General features: G+C 34.1%; 1 protein-coding gene across 2 annotated transcripts in view; it reads right to left on the reverse strand.

The window, feature by feature from the left end:
- Positions 1-13,667, reverse strand: part of LOC149785097 (lipoxygenase homology domain-containing protein 1-like) — a 225,905-nt gene that overhangs the window by 71,881 nt on the left and 140,357 nt on the right. The window contains exons 26-29 of one of the 2 annotated variants that reach the window (XM_089978855.1): positions 11,211-11,365; positions 8,855-8,887; positions 3,742-3,875; positions 609-760 (exon numbers count right to left, since the gene is read on the reverse strand). In XM_089978855.1, the coding sequence (XP_089834981.1) occupies positions 609-760; positions 3,742-3,875; positions 8,855-8,887; positions 11,211-11,365 (474 nt within the window). The remainder of the gene's footprint in view (positions 1-608; positions 761-3,741; positions 3,876-8,854; positions 8,888-11,210; positions 11,366-13,667) is intronic. The other variant, XM_089978857.1, reaches the window with a different exon arrangement.

Below are 13,667 nucleotides of genomic sequence, written 5' to 3' on the forward strand. Positions count from 1 at the left end.
TAAAATTTACACTTGTCTAACTGTGGATAATTAATAACAAATTTAATTTAGAAAAATAAGATAAAGTTTTTATTTATAATATATTGTGTAATGATTCTATAATACAAAAAAACCCAGCCTTATGTAACCAGTATAAGAAAGAAAAGGAAGGACAATGAATACCTACCAACTGTTGGAACCAAAGTTTTTAAAAAAGGTGGTAATGACCAGGACATCCGGAAGAACTCTTGGCGATTCTTTCAAATAATATGTGAAAAAAGTGAATCTTGTGTTTTTCTCAAATTTAAGAGCTCAGCGTCAGAGGTTATTTGGGGGGGGGGGAAACAGTCTCAAAATAATAGATTTAGGAAAGTATATGCTAAAAATAAAGATTGCTTTACAGATCTACATTCACTGTAAAAATAATATCAAATTCATGCATATTTTATGCTTTTACCATCTTTCTGTATTTATCAAATGAACATCACACTGAGTGTAATGTATGTGCACCTCATTTGATGATGGAATAAGTGTTAAGGGAAATAACTCTCACCTTTGTTCACACAACACAGAGACCAAGTTATTAAAATGTCATGCAAAATATTTCTTAATTTTTCTGCTAGTATTACCTTTTGTTTCCAAAGCAATCTCATTCCTGATGGACTCTGGATCCTTATTGTTCAGTTTTTCTTTCAGGGATGGGTCCACTGGCACTAGCTCTCGACTAATCTGATGATCATCCTTGTCTGTGGCCAGCCACCTCTGACAGGGAAAATAGAAGCTACAACAGAAAAATAAATTTTAGCACATCTGCTACTGTAACTGCTATCAGATTAGCTGAATGTCAAAATCTGCAACAGTCAAATCCAGGATAAGCTGTCAGAATATTTATGCTATTTTGACCTCATGATGCCTAGTATAAGTGGCCAATGATAATTATTTAATTTCTTCAAACATTTTATAAGATGTGTTCAAATGGGGATAACAGTCTTGCATTTCATGAAAGGGGATGCTCATGTCTTTTACCCTCCAATATACTGATGTTATTTCATCAGCAAAACTAAATTACTGACAATAAAAGCACTATTAACACCATCAATCATCTGAATTATGGGACTATTGTTACCTGAAATCACAGGATATATATATATTTGGTATCGAATTGGACAATTGTCTTAAGCAAAAATTCATGAGGCCTTGTCAAATTTGAGCCAATAAATTGGGACAACATTTGGAAGAATTTCTCATCTCTCAAAATGCATGTACAGTCCTATCCACTTATGTTGCTATCACTTGTCTTGACAAGCCACCTATGTCAATGAAACTGCAATGTCCCTGGCCCATGGTCTATTATTACTACCAAATATGTCATGCTTATGTTAACACTGAGATATAAAAAAATACATGTACATGTCGACAGAAGTCATTGGTCTCAAGTTGAGCAAATCCTTGTTTTCTATTCGCGTATGTTGACATGCTGCCAGTTCTGACCCATATTTTGTTCTACTGTAAAATATTAATTAATATTTGTATTTAGGCTTTAATGTTGCAGTTACATTAACAATAGAGTATTTGTTTGGTACTCCAAATTCACCCTTCCATGGCAACTTCAATAATTGTAAGCACCATTCATCAAAGCAAGCCAGCTAAAATCTTCAATAAAAACAATGCACCTTTCAACAAGGAATTCTGCATCAAAATTGAATAAAAGCAATGGAATCTGAATGTGTGCATTTTCTGATGTTATCGGTGATTGGAACCACAGAAGCCTGATGTTTTATACATAAAACATGATGAAAATTTGTGACAACACAAAATAACCTTTTCTATACTACTGGTATAACTATACAACCCTGTACAGATAAGGTTATTTCATGTTGTCACACATGTTCATCATCTTTTATTGATAAAACATCAAACTCTTGTATTGGAATACATTTATTGTGCAGTGAATGTTTCCTGTTTCATGGGAAAAGAGTATATTGGCAATATACAAATGTATTTCAAACTAGTTTTGTCTTCATTTGAATAAAATTTCCATTGTTTATTTTCTCTACATGTAAATCATACACACTGCTGATAGGTCATCTCTTACAGTCAAATTTCACTTGGTTTTTCTTTCAGCCCTTCCCCCATATTTATCTTGACATCCAATTATGTTAATAATATTACCTTGGGCCCGAGGATGTCGAGATAAACTGGAAGTACTGTAACTGGTTTTCTCACAGTTCTAACTGAGTAACTGAAAACTGAATGGCAAGACAAGTGTAAAGCTGCTGCCGTAAAAAGAAGAAAAAACCCCAACAAAAAACAACCCAACAGTTTGAACAAGAAACACAAAAAATCACTGACATGAAAGACCTATTTTAAAAGACCAACTTTCATGAAAAAGAACAGGCCTCTCTGTCATAAAACTTTTGAGTAAGAAATGTCACTCCATCAAAGGGAAACTTGAAATCGACAAACACAGTCTTTTGATTGGTCAGAAAAATGTGGAATAAATGTGTCATACAATGTAATGATTTCTCATGTGATCTCTGAACACATATTACACTGCATTCAAAACCAGCAAGAACACAGCAGCTGTCATAGGCCTGATAATATCAACTGAATGTAACATGACTTTCCCACATGGACAAAATGTCAGAAATGTATTGTCTTGACTTCAGTGCATGTTGACTTAACTGCAAAGTACCTTGACCTCTAAAAAAAATCTTAAGATTGCTGAAACCACTGCTGATGCAGCTCTTGTCAGGATATATATATATATATATATATATATATATATATATATATATATATATATATATATATATATATATATATATGTATATATATATATCAGCACAGCTACAAACAAAGATTCCCAACATTTCAAGCCAATCAAGCAGTTTGCAAGTGGAAGCAACAAGACAAACATGTAATATAAAAGCTGAGAGAATCCCTATTGGAATGACTCTGAAAATCTGCACAACAAGTGCTATATAAAGGAAACACTAACAAAACTGAGGAAAAAATGTATCAAATGAGCAAACTACATGCCTATCTTTTGCTGGAATCAGAATAGAAAATGCTTATAAAAATAATCCAAGGTGTGGTAATCTGCAGCAATATATATGTGTAAAGAAATATACTGTTCTAATTCCTGGCTAAATTCAAAGGATGGAAACAATGCATGGCAAGAAACAATGCCATCAAAGATCAGTGTTGTGTAAATATAATTGTGTGCTTAACTTTTGTCCATGATTGAATGTTGCAATTTTGATATGCAAACAGAATGTTTACATAGATAAAAGTTGTAAATAGAATGTTTACATAGCATTTAAGTTTGGAACATTCTATGCCCAGTCTTGTTTACAATTAGAGTGGAATTTTCCATTGGAATGATTCACACCTAGGTCAAGTGAAAATGTGTATAAATAGGGAGTTGATATATAATTCATTCCTTTTTAGGTCAGTCTGTCAGATATAATTCGAGAGAAATAATTTATTTAAAATATTCATTGGAATTTCTAAAGTACTCATTGACTTTTGGATTTATATACACTACTTTGCGTTACTGTGAATTAACTCCAAGATATTTTGGATTGCATCACTGTGTTACATTAGGACATTCAAGACTACTGGCATCCATTTGGAACATTCAATAACTTTGGACTTGTGATCACATGGAAATCAAATTAACAGGACTGATCTCAACAAATGCCTAAACATTTTGTCAAAATTAGTTCTTATAATTCAATAAATGAATTTTAATTTAACCTCTTTTTCTTCTTTGGATCTTCTACCTCAACCCTGTCAAGAAACCAGGCTGCTCCAATTCCACTGTTGTCATGTCGAATTCTCAACTTTGAAAGCTTTCCAAGGTCAATGGCCTTAATATTGAAAATGTCCTCCTGTAACAATGAAGTAGAGAAAGTTAACATTACAGGACAATAAATTTGGCAAACTTTAATGTGCCATTTCATGTCTATACAAAGTTAATTGTCCAATTTTTAAAATTATTTAAGTCAACAAAGTGCTCTCCAGACCTACCATTTGTTTTATTTATATATATATATATATATATATATATATATATATATATATATATATATATATCCAGACTAAAACAATTAGAAACCAGCTGTAAGCTGACACTGGTGACTAGAAGGGGTTCTATGAAGCATTGAAAGCAGTGTATTGTCCTTATTTCCAAATACAGAGCCCCCTACAGAGTGCAGATGGTCAAGAGCTACTCAATGACAGCAAATCTATCCTGAACCACTAGTCAGAGCACTTCCACACCCTCTTTAGCACTAGCTGCACAGTCCAGGAGGCAGCTATTGACTGTATCCCACAACAGCCACCAAAGATGGAACTCGATGAGGCACCCATACTGCAAGAGACTGTAAAAGCCATAGAACAGCTGAAGACTGGAAAGGCTGCAAGAAAAGATGGTATCCCACCAGAGATATGGAAGATAGGAGGCCCATCATTGCACACCAAACGCCACAAGTTCTTCGTTTGCTGCTGGGAGCAAGGGAAACTTCCACAAGACCTCCAAGATGCAGTCATCATCACCTTGTAGGGAAAAGTCTGACTGCTCAAACTACCATGGGATAACTCTACTCTTCATTGCAGGCAAAATCCTTACTAGAGTGTTGCTAAACAGACTGGTGCCAACCATTGCAGAAGAACATAGAGTCAATTCACATTCAGAGCCAATAGGGGCACAACTGACATGGTGTTCGTCCTGAGACAGATCAAGGAGAAATGCCAAGAACAAAACAAAGGACTGTACATCACATTTGTGGACCTGATGAAGGCATTTGACATGGTGAGCAGAACTGGACTGTGGAAAATCCTTAAAAAGCTAGGCTGTCCTCCAAAGTTCCTTACCATGGTCATCCAGCTACATGAAGACCAGCTTGGTCAGGTCGGAAACAATAACGACCTGTCACAGACCTTCCCCCGTCATAAATGGCGTGAAACAGGGTTGCATTTTAGCCCCCACATTGTTCTCAATCTTCTTCAGCAAGATGCTCCAAAAAGCAACAGAAGACTTTGATGATGAAGATGGCATCTATATCTGATTTCGTGCTGATGGCAACCTCTTCAACTTAAAGTGACTTCAGGCCAATACCAAGACCTTGGAAAAACTGAGTAGAGAACTTCTCTTTGCATCTCTTCTCTGGGCATCACAAGCTGCTGACCGTGAAAGCTGGTGATGTACAGTTCATGGGGCCACTGCCACTTTTGAACAAAACAGACAGGCCAGCTTGGTTAAAAAAAAGATGGCAAAGAAAAAACGGGAACCATTGGCAGCATCCACCACAACTCAGACATTCCCCTGCAGCCTCTGTGGACAGACATGCCTGTCACATATTGGGCTATTTAGCCACCAGTGCGTGTGCAATAGACATGGACATCCTCCTTCCTAAATCTTCACAAGCAAAGTCAAGCCAACATATATCCAGACTAGATGATCAAATATCCAGGAAAACTCTGAAACCATCACAGATCATTGAGTTTTTACTTTATTTCTGACAACCTCCAATGGCACACGATAACCTCAGCTATTTGAACTTAATATTTCTGTATTGGATATTTTTTCTTACTCTCTTTGTTTCTTTCAATATGAAGTTGCTACTTCCATAATGCTGAGAAAAAAATTAATTGATAAAAATAAAGAAAGAAAGATAATTCCAGTTATTTGAAGGAGCTCTGTTGGTGGGCATAACATTTTATTTAATTTTATAACTACACTGTCTCAATCGGGTAACTGATACCAGTATTTGTTCTTAAGTTAAAGTAACAGAAATCAAATAGCATTTTTGTTCAAGTCAAATATTTTTAAAAAGAACATTTCTCTTTAGCAAGCATTTCAACAAATTCTGTGAAAACAGAAATGTGAAAATAGAAATTTGTAATAAATAAAGAGCCCTCAAAATGTCTGTTTGATAATGTTTTGCTAGCCCATCATAAATGATGTTGCTTTTAGAATTTCATGATTGACTGGCTGTTAGAGAGAAATCAATATCAAACTCAAAGTTTCATGATTTCCAGGTCAGAGCATCTTTAACCATGCTACCACAAATAACTGCTATCATGCACAACAACAGAAAGCAAGGGTTCATCAAGCAATAATAATCTATGATACAGACTTGCAGGACTTGGATTCTATATTTATAAAATAAAATGCAACAAATGTTTGGTTGTTTTAGACTACATTGAAAGCTGCCTTAGCAGACACCAACACATCAAATACATATGCACATAAATGACACTCTGAAACCCTTTTTCATACCTTTACTTAGGACTATCACCTCTGTATTCAGGACAACTTCCTTAAAGAACATTCTGGAACCCTGTTTATAAGTTTAATATACATGAATCTCCACCCCTCCATAAAGAACACTTTGAAATCCTTTTTATAGATTTATATACATGTATCACCTCTATATATAAGGCACCTGTCCAAAAAAGATATTCTGAAACCCTTTTTATATGTTTATATACATGTATCATCTCTATATATAATAGATCTCTCCATAAAGAACAAATTTTTGGATTTAAACACTTAGCTATAACCAGTGCAAACAAGAGGTTTAATTTGATAGGTGTGTCAGGTTTCTATTTCCTCATGAGGCTATTGTCAATCAAGTCTGCCTCGTTTACCCTCTTATCTGTATAATTCATTTGATTGATGATCAAATGCAAGAAATTCTCATCAAGAATAGCCTTTAATAGTCTATAGACTTGTTTATTCTATATTTAAATTTTTGTTCCAGTAAGACTTTCCCAGCTCCACTGTCATCACTGCAATCAACAGCCAGTATTCGCTGAATGAAATTATCATCTATACATCAATTGTGTCTGGAATCAACCAATGAGAGTTTTCCGGGTAGTGCGTATTTTAATCATCATTTGTACAACTTCTTTGCTAAATGCATGGTAAATCAATGACAGAATGTTTATTCAGGAACCAATGCATCAATCAAACTTAGCTTTCTCAACTATTCATGTCAAGCTGAAGTACCCAGATGTGTAAAATGTTTCTTGCCTGAAAAATTGCATATGTCACAACAAATGCTGTGGGCTCTCTCCTGATATCATGCTTTATACAGTTAAGAGAAAAAGTATTTTACATGTCTGACCATTGTAAATCCCAATGCAAAACTGTATTTCACCTCCTACCAAATGTCCCCAACCCCTCCACTCCAGACTCTGATGAAGGGGTGATAACCTAAAACCCATTACATATTTATGTGTCCTCTATTGTTAACACATGTATATGTAAAGTATGGGAAAAAATTTATTTTACAAAGGTCACTATGATTTGAGTACTACCCAGAGACTGAAAGGAAGGGGCCCCAAGATCATGTCCCTCTTGCCAATGGACAACCTATGTAACAAACTGACAAGTTTCCACCAATTAGTTTAGGAGGAAATGGAGTTACAAACAGATGGATGGGCAGATGAGAGATAAAACTACCAACAAACATATGCAAGCAAGCAATCAAGGATACACAACAAAATAAAACAAACACTCAAACCAAACAAAATACAAAATTAAACAATAAAATAAATGAACAATATAAAAAAAATATGTGTTAATCTATACAAGATCACTTGAAGAAATGTAATTACATAAACAATTATTTCACAAACAAAAAGAAAAACAAAATACATAGTAAGAGACAGTGACATAACTGGAAATAAAAGTAGTACCATTAAAATGTTTCTAAACTGGTGGCAGAACAATGACCAGTGCTTTTACATAAATTGTGAAAAGGTGCAATAAATTTTAAAATGGGCAGCATAATGATTAAAAATGTACAGACACAACAGTGCTCCAAGTTATGACAAAAATGGTCACATTTGTGACGAAATATTTACAACTGCCAAGTGAAAATGGTGGGTGGTCACCATCTGGTGACCTTCAGATTCATAATATGGTACCTACAAAAATGAGACATCAACACTTCTTAATTACAAGTAATTGTATACCACTTTTTATGCTAAAAACATTTGACAGATGAAAGATTGTATTCATAGCATAATACCATTTCAACTGTGAGACTGAGATTTCCTAAAGTAAGACACAATCTTTATACAATGCTGGTCTGGCTTACAGTCTATTTAAAGTGGCCAGTCTAACACAACACATGTTCCTCCTGAAAAAAGCACATTTATGTTGTGAATAAATAAAGTTGTTCTATACAGAAATAGTCCTTGTCTTGAGAAACAATTAGGGAACAAAATCCTTCTATTACTTTACTAAAGTCCGTTAGAATTTTGAAGGATAATGTATTATATTTAATGAATCCATATAATTCAATATGTTCCTATGCCAAAATTTTCCCCTAGTTTCTTCATCATAGGTTTTGGCACAGATTCATACTCTCTGCTCAGATTAATTTTATCCTCAACGGATAGTTCAATCCTACAACACTTAGCTGGTTGTTCTGATATCTTAACATGTGAATGGAGACAAATGACAGTCATGGCTACTGAAATCCATGCTTATGAAGAGTTTTCTCCTTTGAAAATAAATTGAGTGCATCAGACTTCAAGAACTGTCTTTTGTTGGTTTCTGTCAACAAAGCATCAATAGTGAGGTTGCATGCCAAGTTAATAAAGCCCAGGGTATTGAATTAAATGCATCAGTAAAAATAATCCACCATTTTTGATTGATGTTCTGGTTGATATGTAATGCTCATTAAGATGAACTGATGATAATACATTTATAAATGACATTTTATGAGCATCTTACACAAAAAGGCCAATAGCCTGCATGCAAGATCTAGCTGTACGTTACAGGCAAAGCAACAAAACGGATCAAGGCTCAACAGGGTTAGCAGGTGAGTATGTAACATAACATCACATATACCTGGTTTTGTTCAAACATATTAGACTTGGACTCCTTGAAAATAGAGAAACATTTAATGTTAGAACTTTAATAACATAGATACATACATAAATACATACATACATACATACACAGATACATGCATACATACATACATACATACATATGTACAACTGTCTCTCGATAATGCGTGCACAATGGGGTCAAAAATATAGACTGCACAATAAGTGATGGCGCGAGTTACCAGGGGACCTACCCCCCTCAAAAAAAGTGATGCCATCCCTGCTAGACATCAAGAAAACTGTCAGGTGGATAGGAACTAAGTTGTTTAATGACTGAATCCCCATTTTATAATCGTGTAGAGAATAATTGTCAATAAAGTGCTTTTTCTAACAAAGTTGTTTGTTATTCTGTATAAATTTATTTTGAAGGTGCCCAACATCTGAAAGATAATAACATTATTCCAACTGGTTTCAACAACCATCACATGTACAAGAAAACATTTGTGTATTACGTCTCTGTATCTGATTGTTGTTAATTAGTCTGGTTCCCTGAGTGGTGTGCAGTAGTGGAGTGCAAAGCATCGAGTGTACAAAGCAGGGAACCAGACCAAATGTTAATACACCATCAAACAAGATTCCTTTTTTAAAAAACTAGCAACATTTATTTCATGAGACAATCATCCACGTCAAAACAAAATTTTGTATTGTTCAGTTAGAAAAATTTTGTTGCCATGATTTCATTGAAAATAACAGTGAAAATTCTTATCATCCTCGAGGATATCTCTATGTGTCAATCCAGGAATTCTCTGAAACTTGTTTCTTCACAATGGACCATATCTGTGATTTATTTTATAAAGTATTCATTTGGCTTGGTTGCCTTGCTATCTTTGATCACATTTATGACTGAGTAGGTTAATTTAAGGTAGTTTATTTATATTATGTACACCAGTAGTTCACAACCTTTTCAAGCATGAGGACCCCTTCTTAACTTCAACAAATTTTGTGGACCTCCACATGCTAACTGTTGCACTTTTAGGCTCCGTCAATAGAGAAAATAGATAGCCCTTGAAATTACCCCTTCCATCCTCAGCTCACAGATTGGGAACCACTGACATACACAAAAACATTTATAACAGTGTTTGATTAAAAAACTGAAATAAGTTCAACCAACATACGACCGGAGCCACTAGATCTTAAGCATGTAGGATTTCATGCCTTTAACTTTTCTTTTATTCCACCTCCTTTATTTGATACAAAAGACACAGATAACATAATAATACAAAGGAGTTCAGCTTTTAATTCAGTGCCAACAATACAAGAAATACTTTCACAAGTCAGATATCAAATCAAGGTTGGCACTTAAATAGGTTCTCTGAGAAATGCTCGTGGACATAGCTGTTATGGCAGATTGACACATTTTACGTTTAAATACTAGAAGACACATTGCATTTATGATGATTACACTTAAAAAAACTAAAAGAAGAAATAAAATACAAATTTCACTTGATAAAAAAATTATTCAATTTGTATTTATTTATTAAAGTACAGCCTCCACCATGCGTAAGTGACATTTTCATTGATCGAAATTTCATTGAATATCATTCATTACGGCATACTAAGAATGTCATTTGGTAAGCAAATGTAACAAATTATGACTTCTGATTAAAAGGTAATAATTTCATAATGTTGATTACGATTTCCAGTTCCTATCTACCATTTCTGATGATAAAGCGAGCAATATATCAAAGTTTCAATTACCAATTTTGATAGCAATTTTCTTCAAGTTCAAGAAATAGGGATAAATTTTTGGCACTTTCTGGCTTTAAAACAATGGGATCCATGTTTGACCCCACCTTATTAGTGGGTTTGTGAGTTATCAAGGGAGTGGTGCACACACACACACACATATATTTAAAGATGAACAGATCTGTTTAAAGTACAAAATTATGTTTTTACAGATAAAAATATGCATAATGGGGTGACAGTACATGGGTCCTATGGAATGCTAATGTTTGCCTTTGGACTGCCATGGTGTATCTGAAACACTGTATCTAACTTTCAAAATGTTTGCCAAAACATTTTCACTCTGAAGCAACCACCAGTCATCATCACCTGAACTGCCACTAAATGGAAAAGTGATATATATGTCACATCACCTGCTAAACACAGGTCAATGCAAAAAAAATGTATACATCTTTGAGAAAAATATACATCATTTCATCTTATTTCTCATTCCAAAAAAGGAATATTGAAAAAATGATATGAACCTCACCTATATAAAAACCTCATTGTTTTCTGAAAACTAGAAAGCTCTTTTTTTTTCTCCCAAAACAACCATCCATTGTCCATACTATTTTTAAAAAAATTTGTTTTACCTGGCCTGATTCAAATTTGTTCTTATTTGTTGAAGATTCTTTAAGCTGCCTTTCTCCAGTATCACCATTTTCACCATATATCTGGATGAAGACATTAGCATCTGTACCAGCTCCTGACTTTTTTCCTGTAATCACCTTTACTATGTACTCAAGCTCTGAAATTAGAAAATAATATTGACAGAAACATGTTCTAGTGGATATATCCATAACAAAACATTTTCTAATTTCACAGTGCCCTAGAAATTCATGTACCAGATCTTAGTAGATATATCCATATCGAGGCATTTTATCAATTTCATTTTTATATCCAGGCACTTTTTAACAGATTCAATGCCCCAAGTGTCAAAGGGTTATAAACCTGTCAGAATTATAATAAAAAAATACCTAGAAATTAAAAAGCTAGGTAATATCACACAATACTGGATGCAGGAGACTGTGGCTAAGAAAAAAAGATGATCAAAAAGTTCAGGACATAAATTCTGGCAAACAGTGATTGAAACTGATGAAAAGATCAAAGGATACTTATAAACCTTTTGAATAGCTTTCATACTGTGCAACATTAAAATATATGACAATCGCTAGAGCACTGTTGATTATAAAAGGAAAGACAGGCAGACAAGTGAACAGAAAAGAAAGCTGAACAAATGTCAAGTCCAGCAAGAAATATTAGGGCCCTGTGAACTGATACATAAACAATGTGACCCAGCTAAAGCATGCGCCACTATAACTTGAATTCACATATAACATAATTGCGTTGTGGGTCCCAAACTTTCATATGCATGTATACTTCTCATACAAAAAATTATTCTGTCTTCTTAAAAGTATGAAAAATGTGTACTATTATTTTGGGGAAGAAATTGCTTTTGAATTAAAAAATAAGATGATTGTGGAGTGGCTCCTGAATTTTCGTATACATGTATTTGTCTCATACACAAAAAAATATTTTTCTTGCTTCTTAAATGTAGGAAAAATAATGCATAAAAAATGTATTCTGTGATTGCACTTGGCCTCACTAATGTCACAAACTGAGACTTTTTTTCCTTACTGGCAACAACATATACCATCTGGTGATTTATTTTGGGGAAAAAACATTGTTGGCTGTTTAAACTTGTATATACAATCTTGGGTCAGGAATGGAGAAATTCAAAAGCACCAAGAAAGAAAGCCGCAAACTTGGATATAAAATGCATTGGAATCTATCTATTGTTACATAAACAAATCCTTCATATTGTTCATATTGACAAACCATCTTAACAGTGCATTGTTATATCATCATCTACTTATGCTGACATCTGGCCTGAATACTGTATGCTGTGATACACTCAAACAGTCATGCTACCAGACTAGCTATTATCGACTAACCTTTGAAGGCAGAAGAGGAACAGCTACAATCAACCAAATGATGGCTAATGTTTTTTTAAAAATGTATCCAGAAAAAATAGTTTTGCTAAAACCTTTAAAGCACTAAACATTCTGTATAAATATTAAGTAAATGAAAAAAAAATTCCGTCTGAATCAATGTTCTACAAATATTTGATATTGCTGCCACAATAACAAATGGACATTTGTTGTTTCCTCCAAAGTTGTCCTTTAGCGGTGATTTCAATAACAAATGCACCCTCATCAAAGCAAGCAATCTTCAATAATGACAAAGTACATAGTACCTTTCATCAAAGGATGCCAGCACCAAACTTAAATAAAAGCAATTGAATCTGATGGATTGTTGCATTTTCCATAGTGACTGGAAGACATTTACTGTGCTGTAAAAGTTTCCTTTTTGCAGGAAAAACACTTATGTTTATGATCATTGCGAAAGGCACCATAAAACGCAAATGAACTTTACAATCTTTTGATACAATACATATTGGCCATCAAGTTAACTGAAGGTGTTAAACTTTTTAATTTGTTCATGTTTTCATTTCCCTAAGAATAGCCTCATCCTCTGGGTAGTATCAGCAAGATGATAGCTGTCTCCAGCTGACCAAAATTTAGGCCAATTTAAGTACATGTATATGCAGCATGTGAACAACTACAGCCATGGGCTACTGGCAACAACATTGTAGTGAATTGTTTAGTGACACGTGTTTGTTGATAATGGGACACAGATCAAACAAGAACTACCTTATTTTATATGTGTTATTTGTGTTTTCTAATGGGATGTAACTGATACACGAGTTTTATTACATGTGATGTATTCTCAAATTCAAGGATTTCTCATATAAATGTACAGTATTTAACACATCATGGACTACACTATGTAAATGTAAGTTGTTGATACAAGTGTATTTCAGACTAGTTTTATCTTCATTTAATCAAAAGTTCATATTTTTGCACCCACTTTTATTACTTCCCCCCATCCTGCAATTTTTTGGTACATGTATCATTTTCTTCAGCAAACCGACTTGGTTGGTTACATCATTTGGTCTATAATATGGTTGGCTCTAAGGATCCCAACCA

Source organism: Sinohyriopsis cumingii, chromosome 13, assembly GCF_028554795.1.
Source record: "Sinohyriopsis cumingii isolate HCF-2022 chromosome 13, ASM2855479v2, whole genome shotgun sequence".
Lineage (NCBI taxonomy): Eukaryota > Metazoa > Mollusca > Bivalvia > Unionida > Unionidae > Sinohyriopsis > Sinohyriopsis cumingii.